This window comes from Podarcis bocagei (assembly GCF_964188305.1).
Source record: "Podarcis bocagei genome assembly, chromosome: 2".
Taxonomy (NCBI): domain Eukaryota; kingdom Metazoa; phylum Chordata; class Lepidosauria; order Squamata; family Lacertidae; genus Podarcis; species Podarcis bocagei.
In genome coordinates this window covers 24,857,789-24,876,761 of record NC_138126.1, presented here as the reverse complement: position 1 = coordinate 24,876,761, position 18,973 = coordinate 24,857,789, and the positions used below count along the sequence as shown (strand labels likewise).

General features: G+C 45.9%; 1 protein-coding gene across 2 annotated transcripts in view; it reads right to left on the bottom strand.

Annotated features, from left to right (window-relative positions):
- MTMR14 (myotubularin related protein 14) overlaps window positions 1–13,899 on the bottom strand; it is a 94,340-nt gene extending 80,441 nt beyond the window's left edge. Inside the window, exons 1-2 of one of the 2 annotated variants that reach the window (XM_081182312.1) lie at window positions 13,517–13,899; window positions 11,874–12,022 (exon numbers count right to left, since the gene is read on the bottom strand). In XM_081182312.1, the coding sequence (XP_081038438.1) occupies window positions 11,874–12,022; window positions 13,517–13,834 (467 nt within the window). In that variant the 5' untranslated portion in view covers window positions 13,835–13,899. The remainder of the gene's footprint in view (window positions 1–11,873; window positions 12,023–13,516) is intronic. The other variant, XM_081182311.1, reaches the window with a different exon arrangement.
- Between the last annotated feature and the right edge of the window lie 5,074 nt (window positions 13,900–18,973).

The window sequence follows — 18,973 nt, the reverse complement described above, 5'->3', positions numbered from 1 at the left end:
TGCAGGATTTAATAGGCATCAATTGGCCACCTCTGGATCATCATATCTTGGCTTCATAAACAGAGATACGCCTAAACCTTTTGCCTAACTGCTCCAGCCTCATACCACCTCTTCCCCACCCCATAATACGCCACAATAAGACAGTAAGTCTTCAAATTAAGCCTAGTTTCCCATTTCAGTGAAATCTTTCACAAGCCGGGATGTTAAACCTATTTAGGCCTGTGGTTTAAGATCCTGGCTTGTTCCAATCTGATAACCATTGTTTCCTGGTCCAGATGAAACAGGAAACTGTGGTTAGTTGAAGAATTCCAGGTTTAATTGTGGCACACCAAGGAGGAAAGGAGCAGCACATACAGTCAGATGGTGAGTAATAAGCTGTGGCGTGATCACCTGAATATAGCCTGCATAAGAGAACACAAGGGCTAAAAATGTCTTTCCCCCCCCACAGAGAGGTCTGTATTTGCTAAATGAATTCAAAGATGGGAGATGAAAAGAAGAGTGAAAGAGGAGCAGTTGAGGAGAAATAAGGTAGCTTTGCCCATGAAAGGCTTTGCTGACTACACGATTCTTGAGAGACACTGGAGAAACAATGGCTTGATTGAGAGACTCTCCCAAGGTCCGGGGAAGGAGCATGTGAGAGGTAGGGTCAACTGCAGCCAGTTCCCAAGGGATGCCAATTAGCACTTGATGGTTTCAAATTTATTCCGGTAGTCAGATCAAAAGATCTGGCCCCTCCCCTCACTCTTTCTATTACCTTAATGAGGCTTAAGTTGGCTCCTGGTCCCTCTGTATTTAATTCAAAGGTTCAGCCTGGGTAAGCAACTGGGATATATGAAGCGCCACAAATTAAGCTGTGATCCACCCCAAACCACACACACACACACCCCTCCATCACTGAGACACGGCATTGGATGAGGTTCCCTGGAACAGCATCTGGCTCAAAGCTTCGCCTTAGTGCCAAGCACTCTCCAATAAATTTGTCTCTCAAGAGCTACTCTGGTTCGCTCGAATGCCTCACAGCGGCAAAACGAAGCTTTCTGACAGATACACTGCAACTCCACAATATTCCAGATAGCCCCTTTGCCAACCTGGTGCCCTCCAGATGTTTGAGACTTGTAGTCCAAAATGTCTAGAGGGCACAAGACTGGCAAAGAAGAGTTTGGATTTGATATCCCGCTTTATCACTACCCGAAGGAGTCTCAAAGCGGCTAACATTCTCCTTTCCCTTCTTCCCCCACAACAAACACTCTGTGAGGTGAGTGGGGCTGAGAGACTTCAGAGAAGTGTAACTGGCCTAAGATCACCCAGCAGCTGCATGTGGAGGAGCAGAGACGCGAACCCAGTTCACCAGATTACGAGACTACCGCTCTTAACCACTACACCACACTGGCTTCCTTGAAATGATCACCTTTAACAATCCACCTCTCAATGTTTTGCTACCCTAAAAAAATGCCGGGGTGGGGTGGGGAGAGGAACTCATCTACAAGTTAGACCAAATATTAGAAATATCAGATGTGTTGCTTTCCTCACACTGGACCACCTCCTGCATCAGACGCCTGATTTTAAGCCCCTTGTGCATTGCTGTTTTTGCAAAAGAAGGAGGAGAAGAAGAAGAAGGTTATATGTATTGTGTAAGATTTTTTTTTCATCTAATTTTGCATACAGTTTGGCTTTTTTTTTAGAAACAGAAATGCAAAAGTGACGAGCCGCATGTGGTACGTTATTTCTGCATCATATAATTTTATATATATGCTAATAGCACATACAGTGGTACCTCGGGTTAAGTACTTAATTTGTTCCGGAGGTCCGTTCTTAACCTGAAACTGTTCTTAACCTGAAGCACCACTTTAGCTAATGGGGCCTCTTGCTGCTGCTGCTGCACCGCCAGAGCACGATTTCTGTTCTCATCCTGAAGCAAAGTTCTTGATGTGAGGTACTATTTCTGGATTAGCAGAGTCCGTAATCTGAAGCGTATGTAACCTGAGGTACCACTGTATGTATTTTTCTCCAGTGTTAAAACATATTTTATGCATCATAACATAAACTTATAATTGGTGCTTGGCACTTTAGGAAACCCGGAGCCTGTGTGCATATAATAAGGGACGTAACAATATGAGAATTTTTCTTGTTTTTAGAGGGATGGGGGAAGTTGACAATATTAAGGATCAAAGCAGGTTTTCCAGCAACTGGTATGCAGACGTTTTGCTGCCCCTGAACATAGAGGCAGAGCACAACCATTGTGGCTACCAGCCACTGCTAGTCTTATCCTCCCCGAATTTGTCTGATGATCCTCTTTCAAAACCATCCCAGTTGGTGATCATCCAAGGCAACTGCCCCATCCTCCTTCAAGTACCCTGAACCCAAGCTGCTTTGGGGCTTCCCAAAACGAAATAACCAGGACTTCGAATCGCGCCTGGAAAGAATCCTTCTATTTTGCACCAGCAGCCAATGAGTTGTATAATATGACCCCATTACAGACGATCCCTGAACTGTAGCTCTTGCTTATTAGGGGTGAGCAAGTGCCTTTCTCGGCGTAGCGTTAGTAAAAAAGGAGGAGGAGAAGAAGCACGGAACATTTTGCACGGCACAGCTGCCGTTTGGGCTCCTTGTCTATGTGTGCCGACCTCGGGGACAGGAGAAAAGCCCTGCCACCTGCCCAGCCGGAGGGTGCCAGGAACACACATCCGGCCACCCATTGGTGCCAGGGAACTGGACGCTTTTGAACTCGCGGCTGCAGTTCCCTCCGACACACAGGAGAACGCTGCGGTTATGCCAGGCAGGAGCCGGTGCCCAGCCGAGAACCGTGCCCAAAGCGCAATGATTTTATGCCAACTCCATTAAACTTCCCAAGCCCTCTTAAAAGCCTCTGTAAGCCAAAAGGGTTGCTATGGCAACCCAGACCCCTGCTTATGAAAAATACATAAAGTACAACATTTCCAGTTGTGTTTTTTTTATTAAAAAAACCTCTTTTAAGGACGAGCGAGGAAGCAAGTAGCGCCAGCTTAAAGTCCCATAGAATATTCTATTACCCTGTGCAGTTCACACATCCAGCCCCTAAAACAGTCTGCTTTATCTGGTCACGTAGCTGCTGCTGCCGCAGCACACCCCCCCCCCCCGCCATTAAGGGGTAAGGGGCAAAGCAGTAACTCCTCTAGGGGGGTTCACAGAACCACCACCGCCCTGCCCCATTCAGTTGGACGGGCAAAGAGGGCAATGGTGGCCGATTCCCTGAACACAGGGGGCACGTATGTGCAAAGGAACAGTGGAATGCTCAAAATCGGTCCTGTATACCTGAAGGAGCATCTCCACCCCCATCATTCAGCCCGGACACTGAGATCCAGCGCCGAGGGCCTTCTGGCGGTTCCCTCATTGTGAGAAGTGAGGCTACAGGGAACCAGACAGAGGGCCTTCTCGGTAGTGGCGCCCGCCCTGTGGAACGCCCTCCCATCAGATGTCAAAGAGATAAATAATTACCTGACATTCAGAAGACATCTTAAGGCAGCCCTGTTCAGGGAAGTTTTTAATATGTAGTGCTGCACTGTTTTTAACACTGATTGGGAGCCGCCCAGAGTGGCTGGGGAAACTCAGCCAGATGGGTGGGTTATAAATAATAAATTATTATTATTATTATTATTATATTATTATCAGAGTGGATTTGAAATCGCACGGCGGCAGCGGGAGGCCCCATTAGCTAAAGTGGTACCTCAAGTTAAGAACAGTTTCAGGTTAAGAATGGATCTCTGGAATGAATTAAGTATGTAACCAGAGGTACTACTGTATTTAGTTATTTGGCAACCTCTGGTGTAGACAACGCTGAGCAAAATGGATCAATGGCCTGACTCTGTCCAGGGCAGCTTCCTGTTACTTATGAAGCGAAGAATGGCAAGGGCCCACTCAGTAGCTGCAAAGCTCTGAAGTACTGGCACAAAAGCAGCTTCCTATGATCCTATCCTTCCTCTGGTTTCCAAGCAATAGCCCTGGCCATGTTTGCTTTTGCTTTCTGGGAAGGAGGAAGGTAGGTTTTGAGGAAAGGAGCTAATTCTAATTTGGGCAAGAATGCATCATTGGGCAGGGTTGTTATTCCTTGTCCCCTCAGCCCTTCCTCATTTAAAACAGGAACTCTTAAAAAAAAAAATTAGTTGCCAACAGAATTGCAGTTCATTTGCTCTGCCGTTTCACGAGTCTCTGCACGACAGATCTGGCTCTACGTGAGCTGTTTGGTCCCTCCAAGATAGTTATCAGCAATAAATAAAACTGAATGTTAGAATGATGTTTGATTGAAGTTAAGTGGTTTCTAGCTGTAATGGTTTAAAAGAATATGGAAAAATTGGATTTTTAATAGGTAAAAATTTAATGTTACAATATATTAAGATTAAAGATCAGGATAATAAGGAGGGAAAGGAATCGCTGAACTAATAAATTGAACTGGAACACAAAAAAGGGAGGTATGAGGAGCTCCGGGAAAACAAGTAAATGAAAGATAAGTGACGAAAAGATGGAATTATTTTTAACTGTTTTTTATTTTGTATTTTTTCTTTTTCATTATGTAATACTGTGAAAACTTTAATAAATATTTATATAAAAAAACCCCAAGATATTTATCAGCAATAGATTCTCTCTCTCTCTCACTCACTCACACACACACACCGCCCAGCCCACTAGCAGCTGGGATGATTCAGTTCTTCTGCCAGCTAAGTAATCTGCAAATGTAAGTAGGGTGGAGTCTGGATTGAAGCAGAATTTCCCAAGCAAGGAGGGAAAGGACTGTATGATTTGGTCACAGAATGAAGGGCTGAGGCAGTTCTCAGGTATTTGGGATGAGGAAGAACGGAGTGCTTTTAAAGGAGCCTTCTGCCTCCCCCACCACAAAACGAGCACTCATGTTCTGCTTGCAGAGAACCTTGCAAGCATTCGTTGGCGAACAGCTTGCTGGCGTGCGCAAAGTATCTGAACAGAGCTGGTAATCCCTCACTGGTGTCGGAAGAGGAACTGGGCAAACGCCTTCATCCTTACCCGCCTCACAGGGTTGCTGTAAACACAGCAGGGGGGCAGGCACACACTATGTATTTAAAACCCGGAATCAAGTGTAAATTACAAGTGGCAGCTGTACAGTGGTACCTCGGGTTAAGAACTTAATTTGTTCTGGAGGTCCGTTCTTAACCTGAAACTGTTCTTAGCCTGAGGTACCACTTTAGCTAATGGGGCCTCCCGCTGCCGCCGCACGATTTCTGTTCTCATCCTGAAGCAAAGTTCTTAACCCGAGGTACTATTTCTGGGTTAACGGAGTCTGTAACCTGAAGCGTATGTAACCTGAAGCGTCTGTAACCCGAGGTACCCCTGTAGTTTTGATTTGCTGTGCAACCTATTCCATATTCCGCTGGTCCTCCTGTCTTCAGTACACGGAGCGGTTAACTATAACTGGTCAGATTTATGCATGTCAGAAACAAGGGTGTGTTCTCGCCCCTTTTCATGTTAATTCATTTTTATCAGGCTTTCCAGAGAACATTCAAAAAATAGATTCACGTGCCCCCGCCCCATCAATCAAAACCCGGTCCCACTGTTTCGGCATGCGGGTGATGTGGCCTTATTATCACTGATGAAGAGAGGTCTGCAACGTCTTTTACTCTCCCAGATTTCCTATTGTGAAACCAATAAGCTCTCAATAAATGATGGGAAGACAAATAATAAATGATGGGAAACTAGAGAAATGGAAAATAAGAGGGCAAGAAATCTAGCAAGTAAAGATGCACAAGTATATCGGAATTTTATTCCAGAGCAACTCAGGTTGGTCAAACCATGGCAGAAGTGCTATAAAACAGGCCAGGTGTACCTCGTCAGCAGCAGTTTGCTTTTATTTTCAGAAAGGCAACCCATTTATACCAGCTGCTATTCTATTTTTTTCAAGCAAAAAAAATTGGGATCCCAATATGAATACAAGCATATAATAGTGATTTAGATAAGATACACTCAAGTTTCTGTAGATGTATCCTGGGGCTCCCAAGTTCAATCAAGTATGAAATTATGTGTGCAGAACTAGGTATACACACGATAGAATACTGAGTGTGGGCAGGTACTATAAAATACTGGTTGTGTTGCCATTTCCGTTGCCAGCCTTCAAGTCTGCTTTCTGACTTACTTAAGGACTCTTATAAATCCAGATGGTTCCAACACTTACATAGAAAATCAGATCTACTAGTATTGACTTAGAACACTTGTATAATTCAAGTGAGCAAAATAAACGGCCTCGGTCCAGTATACCTGAAGGAGCGCCTCCACCCCCATCGTTCTGCCCAGACACTGAGGTCCAGCTCCGAGGGCCTTCTGGCGGTTCCCTCACTGTGAGAAGCCAAGTTACAGGGAACCAGACAGAGGGCCTTCTCAGTAGTGGCACCCGCGCTATGGAATGCCCTCCCACCAGATGTCAAAGAGAAAAACAACTACCAGACTTTTAGAAGACATCTGAAGGCAGCCCTGTTTAGGGAAGCTTGTAATGTTTAATAGGTTATTGTATTTTAATATTCTGTTGGAAGCTGCCCAGAGTGGCTGCGGAAACCCAGCCAGATGGGTGCGGTATAAATAATAAATTATTATCGTCGTCATCATCATCATCATATTCCAATCAGATTAAGGGACATTGAAAAACAAAACATTGAATCAGCTATAAATAAAATTTGCTCCCCCCAAGTTTTATGGTTTAAATACAACAGGTAACAGGGTTGCTTATATTTCAAAATTAATAATTCCAATCCAACGCAGGGCCTTTATGTTAGCCCGACTGAACGTATCCCTCTCAGCTTTTGTCAAGGGCAGATATTTAAACATCCCCAGAAACGATAGACATTGCAAATGTTTTTTGAATGTGCCAGACACAGTAGAACATATTCGTTTCTACTCTCCATTGTACAACCAGCTACGCAAACGTGTTATCCCCTTTTTTGAGTAGTCTAACATCATGGCACAATGAAAACATCAGATTCTATCTGTCTGACATTAACCCGGAAGTAACTGCAAGGATGGCTGAGTTTTTTATCAATAGTATCTCTCAGAGTGGTGAATGGCACTATTTAACAGGAAGAAAGTCCAATGAAAATCATCATTATTACATATTTTTAGATGGCTGTTTATTTGTATATATTTTAAAAATTATATATATGGATGTTTTATGATGGCCTATATTTGTAATGCCTAATAAAGGTTTGGCAAAGTAAGCAAGTGTGTCACCATTACAATTGCTAACTGCAATTACTGGTCACTTTTCAAAACATAAAAATAAGCTGAAAACAACTTTCAATATATTAACACAGAAACACAGGACACTGAAGTTGTCGACTTAGGAGTGTGCAAATATATGTTTGTAAAATATATGTAAAAACTAATAAAAATGTATATTAAAAAAACAACAACTTAGGAGTGGGCAACTGACATCTTTCACACATCTTGAATGCCTCTGGGTTCAAGGAAGGCATAGAAGTTCCTCAGGAGTAAAGCCAGAGGTCTGCTCATGTTTTCCAGTGCCAGCTGTCAGCTTGTCAACACTCAGAAGAAAAGCGGAAGTTTACTCATCCTGGTTGTGGGCAGCAAATGAGATGACTTGAAGCCGGCACACCAGGAACGTAACGTACTTTTGCGACTGGGGGGGCCTACCTATTGCAAAGTGGCTGCTTAAAAAGTTGTGGAAGGACCAAAATCATTCCAAACAGGGCTGACTTCCACGGAATTGTCTCTGCACAGGTCAAACTGTGCATGCTGTCTCAGTATCCCACAAGCACCTAGGAGGCGCTTTGTAGATCCTGAGTTTATAGCAAATGATACCAAACGTTTCAAGCGAGCCATAGCAGGGAAGCAAATCCCTCTTCATGGGCGTTCATGAACTTGGAAGGGAAATCCTTTTCCAGTCTCAAAGACGGAATTGAACAGATTCAGAATGATGCACCCTTCAGGAGGAAATGGGTATACACATGGGTATACACAACCCCACACCACCCTTACATTGTGCAGCTCGTACTTGGTTACTTTCCTATTGCACCACATAAGTAATGTTTTTGTAGGTTGGAAGCTTGATCATTCTGACAAGAGGAGGCAGCGTAGCTGGTTCCCTACGAAGTACAGAATCTTGCACAAATCCTTCGAGCAGAGGTCAGTCACTGTCCTGGTAATTTCCATCAGCCACTTTTTGTTCTAAAGTTGCGTCTTGCATACTAGGAGGAGGTGGGATTTGAGTGGAGGACACACTGACCCTGGACACCTAACTAGACCAGAGGGGCAAGAAGTGGGAGCTGTGGTGCCCAGTGGCCTACCATCATCACTAGGCTCCTCTTGTGTAAAAGGCCTCAATGTTTTATGACTGCAAAGTGGGGGGAAAGGGCTCCAAGACTCAAACCAAAGAGGGCAGATACTGCACTATACAGAAAACAAGCAACCACCAAGTGCAAGAATGGCCCCGAGAGGTATCAGGAAACAAAGAGCTCCATGGCTGCACTGATCTAAGCCCTGGAAACGTGTCAAGAACTCAATGCTGTGGGTGAAAATGCTAATGTCTGAAGATCATATCAACAGCATTTTGCCATATTCCCTACGGAGCTTGGCCTGTCAAAAATGGCTTGGCGGGCCAGCCTCGGAAGTCTGGCAGGACTAATTGGGCCTGTGGGCTAGAGATTCTCAAGCACAACTCTAGCATATATAGAGAAGAAGTATCTAATGCATAGGAAGATCTTCCAACAATAATTTTCTGGAAAAGCCACTTCACCGTTAGTAAGCTCTGCGCCCTTAGCTGTCAAACAGACAAGGGCAAATGGAGCACAATAAGCAATGCTGGGAAACATGTTAGCTCCTTTATGATACTGGAGTTGGTGCTGGGGCAAAGCAGGTGAGGTGTGTAACACAGGAGGAGGAGAAGCGAAGCACAAAGCTGCAATACAGGAAAGTAGTATTCCCTCCCCGAATCCTTGCAGAGCAGTGTGTTTTAGTGGTTTGGTTAACCAGGCAGGATGCATCATGGTTTGGCAACCTCATGAAACACCAATCCAAACTTGAATTAAATCTCCAATGGGTAGTTCGAATAAAAACGAAGCGTCATTCAATTGACGCTGCTGCAGTCTCCACCTCTCCTCTCTCAGTGCAACCTCAGAAAGAGCAGGCAAAGGTTTGGTAGCTGAAGGGAAAAGATGGTGCATTGATTCCGTCCAACTCCTGGACAAGACAGACCTCCTTTCCAACTCACTGAATTTTGCAACTCGCCACGTCTTTCTGAGTTCTCACTACAAATATGAGGGGACTGAAACTAAACTCAGAATTTTTCAACTGCTTTTGCAAAATCCTCAGATTCCATCTTCAGGGCCAGGAGCCGCTTTCTACCTTCTGATCTAGACAGTATTATCAAACTGTACAGCTTACATCCAAGCCATCGTTTTGGTTTTCCAAGAAGCAAGAAAGCTGAAGTGAAAAAAATTAAGAGGAACCAAAAGGGCGACGAAAGCTACTCAGGCATGAAAAACATCACATGGGTACACCCTGCAGCTGGTGGGCACATTAAGAAGCAGCACAGCTAAGCGCTGCTGTGCATGAGTCAAATTTGCAAATGGTAATAACTTTACTAACTGCAAGTTGCTTAGCCATTAAAGATGGAAAAAGAGAAGACCACCTATATGGATGGCGTTTGACACTTCAGGGCAGGGCTTCTGGATGGGGATGAACTCCCTATGAAGGAACAAGTGCGTATCTCCTGGATATCTTGTTGTTGTTGTTGTTGTTGTTGTTTACTGAATGTGTATACCGTCCTTCATCCAAAGATGGGAGGTTCACAGAATAAAGACACTTTAAAATACAGAATAAAACCACCAAGTACATAATAACAGACCAAAAACTAAACAAGACAAATAACAAAACAAAACAATAACTCCTACCCACCCATTTTAAAAGAACATTGGATATCAGTCAGCCAAAGGCATGGTTAAAGGGGAACGTTTTCGCCTAGTGCCTAAAAGTGTATAATGAAGGCGCCATGTGAACCTCCCTGGGGTGAGCATTCCACAGACGGGGAGCCACTGCTGAAAAGGCCTGTTCCCAAGTTGCCACTCTCTGGACCTCACATAGAAGAGGCACGCAAAGAGAAGGGCCTGGGATGATGATTGCAAAGTCCGGGTTGGTTTATCTGGGGAGAGGTGGTCTGTGACATCTAGTGATATCAACATAGCTTGGAAATATCAGCAACCTGCCTCATGGTTATGGCTACACTGAGGGTTGTTAGAAGGTAAGCACAGTTAAAAAAGCAGAGACATCATCTTGCCGACAAAGGTCCATATAGTTAAAGCTATGGTTTTCCCAGTAGTGACATATGGAAGTGAGAGCTGGACCATATAGAAGGCTGATCGCCAAAGAATTGATGCTTTTGAATTATGGTGCTGGAGGAGACTCTTGAGAGTCCCATGGACTGCAAGAAGATCAAACCGATCCATTCTTAGGGAAATCAGCCCTGAGTGCTCACTGGAAGGACAGATCGTGAAGCTGAGGCTCCAATACTTTGGCCACCTCATGAGAAGAGAAGACTCCCTGGAAAAGACCCTGATGTTGGGAAAGATGGAGGGCACAAGGAGAAGGGGACGACAGAGGACGAGATGGTTGGATAGTGTTCTCGAAGCTACTAGCATGAGTTTGACCAAACTGCAGGAGGCAGTGGAAGACAGGAGTGCCTGGCGTGCTCTGGTCCATGGGGTCTCGAAGAGTCAGACACAATTAAATGACTAAACAACAACAACAACAAGTGCAGTTAGGCCTCACTGCAAGCAAAGGATTATAAACAAGCTTACAGAGCTTGCCAGTATAAAAAAATAGTGGTAAATTTATCAAGGAACATGCAACACGACAAAATCTGCATGGAGATTGAAGTTCTTTATGGGAATTGAGTTCTGTATGAAGCAACTCTAAAGTGTTTCAAAGAACAGCGGTGGGAAAAGTGAAAACAAAAGCGTAAGTCCACCCCACCCTTCTCCAACTGTGCAGATCTGTCATATGCTTGAATTTCTACTCGGCTATCACTGCATGGACCCCATGACATGCAACATGTATCTAAGAGGCAGAACAATTCAAGCCACTGATGCACTGTGCTGAAGAGGGTTTGAATAGCACAGATGTGTCCCTCTGCCCAGCGCTGCGGGGGTACAGGAATCCCACTGGCACGGGGCACCTCAATGCACTGCCTGAACAGCAGGTAGACGGAAGTTACCTACAGTGGCATTCCCATCAGCGGAAACCCCTGAAATAGCATCAGGAGGGCCCATTGTAGGATCTGCTGAATCCTGAGCCATCCCCAATGTCACTTGTGATGGCAACACCACCGATCTAGGCCATCTTGTTGCACCAGCATGGAAGTTTAAAAAAGGATTAGACAAATTCACAGAGGATAAGGCTATCAATGGCTACTAACTCTGATGGCTATGTTCCACCTCCACTGTCGGAGGCAGTACCATTTCAAATACCATTTTCTGGAAACCTCAAGAGGGGAGAGTGTTGTTATAATCAGGTCCTGCCTTGCAGGCTGTCCACAAGCATCTGGTTAGCCACTGTGATAACAGGAAGTCGTACTTAGATGGGTCTAATCCAGCAGGGTTTTTTATGTTCACTGGTTGCTACTTAACTCACACACCACAGTAGCCTCTCATTCATTAGAAAAAACACCAGGGCAGCACCCAATAATTGTGCATATTTATGTGAACAGCCAATTTTAGAGCCAAGTAAATGGAACAAAAAGACTGATTAGTAACTTGCTAGTACTGTAGTACATCTCCCAAAAAAACAGTGATGCACTCTGCAGGCCACAAACGTGCTCAGGTTAATTTGGGTAAGACACAGTCCTCCCAAAAGCAGTCACGACTTACGTGTGCCTCTCTTGATCTGTGCTCTCATACTCCAAGAAGACAATCAGGCGGGGGTAATGGCTGCAGATTTCACCATTCCCATTGTGGATCACGCTGAAGCAGTAGTCCTTGCCGAACAACTCAAGGCAGCATTTCTCAATGCGCTCTATCTAGTCAAGTCAAAGAACAAACCAACAGTTATTACAGAATTATTGTTATTTATACATGGGGGTAACGTTCTCAGGACATCAGCAGGACAAGTCTAAGTCCCTTCCAGTCCGCTCCGGCCCTGTCCCACCTCCTAATGGCACGCATGTCAGCAGCTGCACATGTGCTGATTGCGCACAAGTGGGGAGTTGCCTGTACTGTGATCCAAACCAAAGACCTGGTACATTGTACAAACACTGTATATATGGGTTAAATAAATGCAAGTATGGAGCAAAACATTTGATCTTAAGGAAAACTTTGTTGCCCCAAAAATCCAATAATGAGACCCTCTGTATAGCTGGCATCTATCCCATGAACTTGCAGCATTTAAAATGCTTATCATTAGAATTCTGGTTATCTGGCAACCTTTGGACAGAGGAAACACAAGACTCGCAATGTTCACCACGTGAGCATTAGGTTACTCTATAAACAAGGACAAGGTGCATCAATGAAGCACATCCAACCCACAAAGGCCATGCAGAATCCGATTGTGCACTTGGGAGTATAGACATGGAGTAACCAGGGATGCTAGTATTGTCTACTTGTGTTAGGGAAGTTATGACTTCATGCAACACAGTACCTTCTCTCTCCACCCCACCTTCCTTTCCTAATTTGTTTTTCCTAGGGTTTATTTTGCAATGAAGCACCATACAAGAAACCCAGAAAATCCCCATATAAGGATTCATTTTAAAACAACTGCACTAAAATAAGGGAGAAGGTTTGCAGTATTAACAGGGATTGTGTAAGGATCTCTTTTAATGGACAGGGATTTTACGCTGCAGAGAACAGATGTTGATTCACCTATCCACTCTTTTCAGCCAAAGCATGGCTCCAAAATTGGTTCACAGTAAATTACAAATTGACCCAACTACAGGTAACACTTCACGTATCAGACAGAGTGGACTGCAGAGCAACAGAAGCTTACGCTGTAATGGATTTGACACATCTTTATAGATATGCCCTCTTTTGCTGCTAATACGGCCTCCTCTCTGGAAGGCAATTAAAATGCAACACAAAAACACTTCTCAGATTTTTTTTATCTTTCTTCTTGTTGTGGTTTTCCCCCAATGCTTTTAGCAGTTCTTATTTTTATCTGTAAGCAAGTGCCTTGATCCCGCTGGGTGGAGGAAAGGCAAGACTATAAAACCCAGCGTGGTGGGCTGGGTACAAATAATAAAACAAAACAATTCTCAACTGCGTCTGGGTTGCAGGCACGGCAGAGGAATGTCCGGCTGCCGTCCTGCTTATGCCTTTGATGGTCGGTGGGGAATAATAATGAAAAGGCATCTCCAAGCTGGAAGAAATATTTCACCAGTGGGAGTTTTTTTTTGTTTTTGTGCCAGTCATGCACATATCAGAGGAGAGGGATCAGTAGCAACCTGGGGGGGACAGTTTAAGGCAAGGGCCGTGCAGAGCGGCGCTGAACGAGGCACGCCCAGCCCACCCCTCAGGCTCACCTTGGCGCTGCTGCCGGCCCCGCCGCTGCCGCTGCCTCCACCTGCAGAGGTGCCTCCTCCGCCGCCGCCGCCTCCCCCGCTACCGCCCCCTCCATCCCGGGCCCGGTACTGCGCCCTCGAGAACTCCAGCAGCAGCTCCGCAAAAGCGCGCTCCCCGGCACCGGGCCCTTGAAGGGCGGAGGTGGGGTCGCCCGGGGCTCCTGCCATCCCCGCCCCGCACTCACGGGCCCGAGCCCCGGACTCGCCGCCCCTGCAGCGCCAGCGCCTTCTCCATCCCAACCGCCTTCCGCTTCCGGGAAAGGAGAGCGATGCCGTCATTACAGCGCGACACGAGAGCGAACACCAACACCACCACCGGCCGCCCGGAAAGGATACCCCTTCCCTATTGGCCCGAAGAGAGCGCGAAAACACCCCCTCCCTCCCTCTCTGCCTCTTCCAGGGGAAGAAAAGGAAGAAGCGGAAGGGCGGGGCTTAAGGAGGAGGAGATGTGAGGGGGCGTGTCCGTGGGCGGGGCTATGTGGGCGGGGCCGGACTCCGGCTCTGGGAATTGCGAGGCTGCGAGCCAATGGCTGCGTGTGGAACTTTGGTGGCAGCGGCGAGGGGGTTTTGTGTGTGTGTTTCCTGTGGCGCGCGCGCCCAAAGCGAAAAGAGGTTGCAGGATGGAAACTCTGGCCACTCGCGTGCACGTGCAAGTGGATCAGTTATTATTGATACTACTAACAATATTGAGTGATGTATGGAAGTGAGAGCTGGACCATAAAGAAGGCTGCTCGCCGAAGAATTGGTGCTTTTGAATTATGGTGCTGGAGGAGTCCCATGGACTGCAAGAAGATCAAACCTCTCCATTCTGAAGGAAATCAGCCCTGAGTGCTCACTGGAAGGACAGATCGTGAAGCTGAGGCTCCAATACTTTGGCCACCTCATGAGAAGAGAAGACTCCCTGGAAAAGACCCTGATGTTGGGAAAGATTGAGGGCACAAGGAGAAGGGGACGACAGAGGACGAGATGGTTGGATAGTGTTCTCGAAGCTACCAGCATGAGTTTGACCAAACTGCAGGAGGCAGTGGAAGACAGGAGTGCCTGGCATGCTCTGGTCCATGGGGTCACGAAGAGTCGGACACGACTAAACAACAACAAACAATATTATTAATACCCAGTAATGCTTTGCCAAGAAGAATATCGGTTTCTGCACTCTGATGTATATTATCAACAGTGCTTTTTTTTATTGGGGGGACGCATACCCCTAAACATGTCTTGAATCCTTGTACTTCTGTCTCATTTAGTGTATCCCCCCCCGATTTGAACTATAAAATGGTGATTTTCTCGAGTCAAAATGAGAGTACCCCTAAACATTTTTTTTAATAGAAAAAAGCACTGATTGTTACCGTAAAAAACAACAACACGAAGATTGGATTTCAGGTAATTTGGTTGTAGCCCTGGCTTACCACCAGTTTATGCAACAGGCTAACACCTTGGTCTGTTGCAACAAAAAATGAGAGAAAGAAACGTGTAACGCCTTGTGGATTTCTCAAGTGAGCAGGATTCCAATTAAGGACCAGGATTTCAGGCCCAGTGGATGAGTGTGGTTGTCTCTACCCATGCTTGGCGATTCTCCCCAAACTCCCCAGGCTACAGGTTTGGATAGTGTTGGATGCCACGCCTAGAGCAAGTCTGATGGAGGCATGCAGAGCACTGCCTGTTCCCTGTTCCATCCATGCTGGATCCGTTTCAGTTCTTGTGACCTGAGGATGTGGCTAAGCTGCTTGAAGCAGTGTGGTTCCTTAGGCCTGGCTGTAGGGAACTGACTGGATGGGTCCAGGGAAGAGGGGAAGAACCATCTGCCTTGAATGAAGCCATGGTGCATGCCCTCCTTAACAAGACCTCCCTGGATTGCCCAGTAGCGAAAATCCGCTTTGGGGACACGGATGTTTGGAGAAGCTGGTGGTGATTCTCCACTTTCAGTTACACTTGGAGGGTAAAGTGGGTTGAAAAAGGTTCCCCACCTTTGTCTTAATCAGATTCATGATGTGAGTGTTGTAAGTGTGTGTCACCCAGTGGGCTTCCTGGCTGAGTGGGGATTTGAATGCTGGTCTCCCAGGCACTCTGACCACAACTTACAATTACATGCGTGGCGCTATGGGTTAAACCACAGAGCCTCTTGGGCTTGCTGATCAGAAGGCCGGCGGTTCAAATCCCCGTGACGGGGTGAGCTCTCGTTGCTCGGTCCCTGCTCCTGCCAGGGAAAGCACGTCAAAGTGCAAGTAGATAAATAGGTACCGCTCCGGCGGGAAAGTAAACGGCATTTCCGTGCGCTGCTCTGGTTCGCCAGAAGCAGCTTAGTCATGCTGGCCACATGACCTGGAAGCTGTACGCCGGCTCCCTTGGCCAATAAAGTGAGATGAGCGCCGCAACCCCAGAGTCGGCCACGACTGGATCTAATGGTCAGGGGTCTCTTTACCTTTACTCCTAGGCACTCTGACCACAACTTACAAATACACAGGTGTTGGGGAGGGGGGAATAAGTCTTAATCAGCATAGCTCTATGGCAACGGAAAAACAAGAGTCCATGATATCAAGTGCCAAGATTGCCAACTGATCAGCTCCTGTGTCTTTAATTGCACCTCAAACTGCAGAAATCAGCAGCTGAAACTGTTTAGCAACATGGAGAGAGAACCTCCGAATGCCTGCACATTTGGCTAGTTTTAAAGTTGGATGTACCATGGATGGGGGTGCTGTGATGTGCCAAACCGGACATAGACTAACCACTGTTTATGCTTGACAATTCCTGCTGTCTATGGCAGGCAGCAAATAATAGGATTTATTGAGCCCTCTCGTGGTCTGCATTTACAGGATCAGAAATTGAGAAACTGATGCAGGGGTCCAGCCGTTCAGGGTCTGATCAAGAGCTGCAGTTTATGTGCATGGTCATCTGCATTCGCATGCAGTATGCCTCTAAATAACAGGAGCAGGGCCCGTAGTTCAGCAATAGTTCATCTGCTGTGCACACAGAAAGCTGCAGGCAGCATTTTCAGGTAGGGCTGGGAGAGACTCCACTGCCGGAGGCTATATGTCTCTAAATACCAGTTGCAAGCAGGTGAGAGCGCTGCTGAGCTTATGGGTTTCTCATAGGCATCTAGTTGGCTGCTGCTGTGAGAAATAGATGCTGGATGTTATGTACTGAGTTGAATAGGATCCAAAATGCAGCAGTCTGATTGGTCCTAGAACAATAGGATTCAGAATGCAGCAGTCTGATTGGTCCTAGAACAATAGGATTCAGAATGCAGCAGTCTGATTGGTCCTAGAACAATGCAGCAGTATGATTGGCCTGCAGGAGCCACCCAATCCGGCTCCAGATGGAAGTGAATCCACAACCTGATTGGCCTACAGGAGAATTCCGGAATTAGCCAATCACGTGCAGCCCATTGTGTGAATAATGTATATAAAGCAGATACTTTGAGGGGACATTCATTCCTCCTCACCACTATGAGCTGAATAAAGAGCATGAAATCCACTCTCGACTCTGAGTATATTTCACTGGACTAGATGGGCCACTGCCCAACCCGGCAGGCCTCTCTCTCTCTTCTTACTTTCCCTGAATTCTCCTTAGGAAGCTAACCTGCAGTAACTGACCACCCTGCTTTTTCTGGGGGAATGGCGAAGGAATATAGCTTTGCCTAGGCTCTCCCCATCCCTTAATACAGTGCTGGTTTATACATGAAAGGCCAGTCAGCAAGGGCAGTGCTTGCAAGCAACCCACTTCCTGATCTCTGGTACTTACGCTGCTGCAGCCGCTGTTGCCACCACCACCACCGCTGCTCTCGGAGCTATCCTAGCGGCTGCCACCCGCTTTTGTCACATTGCATTGTGGAGCAGCTTCCCTTTCAGAGACCTGACAGGGTCAGCTGTTTCCCCTCTGAGCTACTTGCTGAAGTGCTAGCCAGTAACAAGGCTCAGCAGAGGGTACCGCAGGGTGGTGGAAACCAGACAGGCCGTTTTGCCAGGCCTTTTCATGCCTCAGCAGGCTTCCAGTTCCAGCGAGCGGGTTCATAACGGAGGTGGAGCTCAGACTCTGCAAGGAATAACAAGATGTCTCTGTGAACTCTTCCCCATTTCTCCTTTCCATAGCCTTCAGCAGGCAGAAGATATTTTCTGAGGTGGAGAAGCAAATGCCACACACATGCCCAGTAAGTCCAAAGCCAGCCAAGTTATTGTGGCACCTGAAGCAGGAAAATCTCACCCTTATCTCTCCCCACCACCACCTCACTGCTGTAAAAATAAATAAAAATACATTGAATTATGAACTGTCTGAACAAGAACGTTACTTGCCCCCAAAATGGAAAGAAGTCCTAGGAAAGGAAGACATGGCGAAACTTACCGGAAGAATAAGAAATCAAGATAACGGTCTTTTTATAAAAGAATGGAAATGGTTTATTGAATATTTACAGATAAATTGTAAACAGATAAAAACACTGGCAGGATTATTGTAATAACCTGCAGCTACATAAGTGTGCATGTGTGATAAATAAATGACTAAGTTGTATTAATTTGGATATGCAGAAGATATTAAAAATAAATTTAAGGGAAGGAAGTCGAGTTTTAAAATGTCAATATGATTGTAAAATCAGTGAAATGTATATATCTGAAAAGTATAAATAAAATTTAATAACGAAAAAACAATATGAACCGTTTGCTACCCAATGGTAGGGCCAGCAGATAGCTGTATACACCATTCTTTTAGAGCAAAAGACCCAAAGAATGCTGGGAACTGTCGCATACCCCTCCCAGAACTACAATTCCCAGCACTTTTAACAAAGTAAAGACCCCAGGATTCTTCGGTGAAAGTATTTTGCTTTAAATGTATGGCGTGTACACGTCCCCAGTGTGCTGAAATAATTCAGATTGTGATCTGAGAAGATTCAGATCTCGCACGCAGAAAAAAATAATTCATGTCAAACAAATAGGACTATATCCACACACAGCCCTCGAAAGGCTGAAATGGAGGCTTGTAATTTTATGTTGGAAGAGGCCTTATACTGAGTCAGACCATGGTTTCATCTACTTCAGGGTTGTTAGCACTGACTGGAAGGAACTATCCAGAGTTTCAGACATTAATTCTTCCCAGCAAGGACTTAGGCAGCACAATAGGAATCAGAAACAGCATCCCATGGACAAATCCGGCTCTCCAGAAAGACCATACCTCCTCTTTCCCCAATTGCCAACCATAAAAAGCAGAAATTTGTGGCAACGTGTTTTTTAAACTTAGGAGGCTTAGGAGATAAAGGTTGAGGCCCATCTCACATCACTCCTTTCTTGAAGTGGCCCTTCAGAACAACGGGTGGCTGACAGGGGCCGGCCTAATATATTTTGCTGCCTCACAACAGGACACATACAGAAGCCAACTGGGTGGGCAATTGAATCTTATTATTCCTATACCGGGACACGGGTGGCGCTGTGGGTT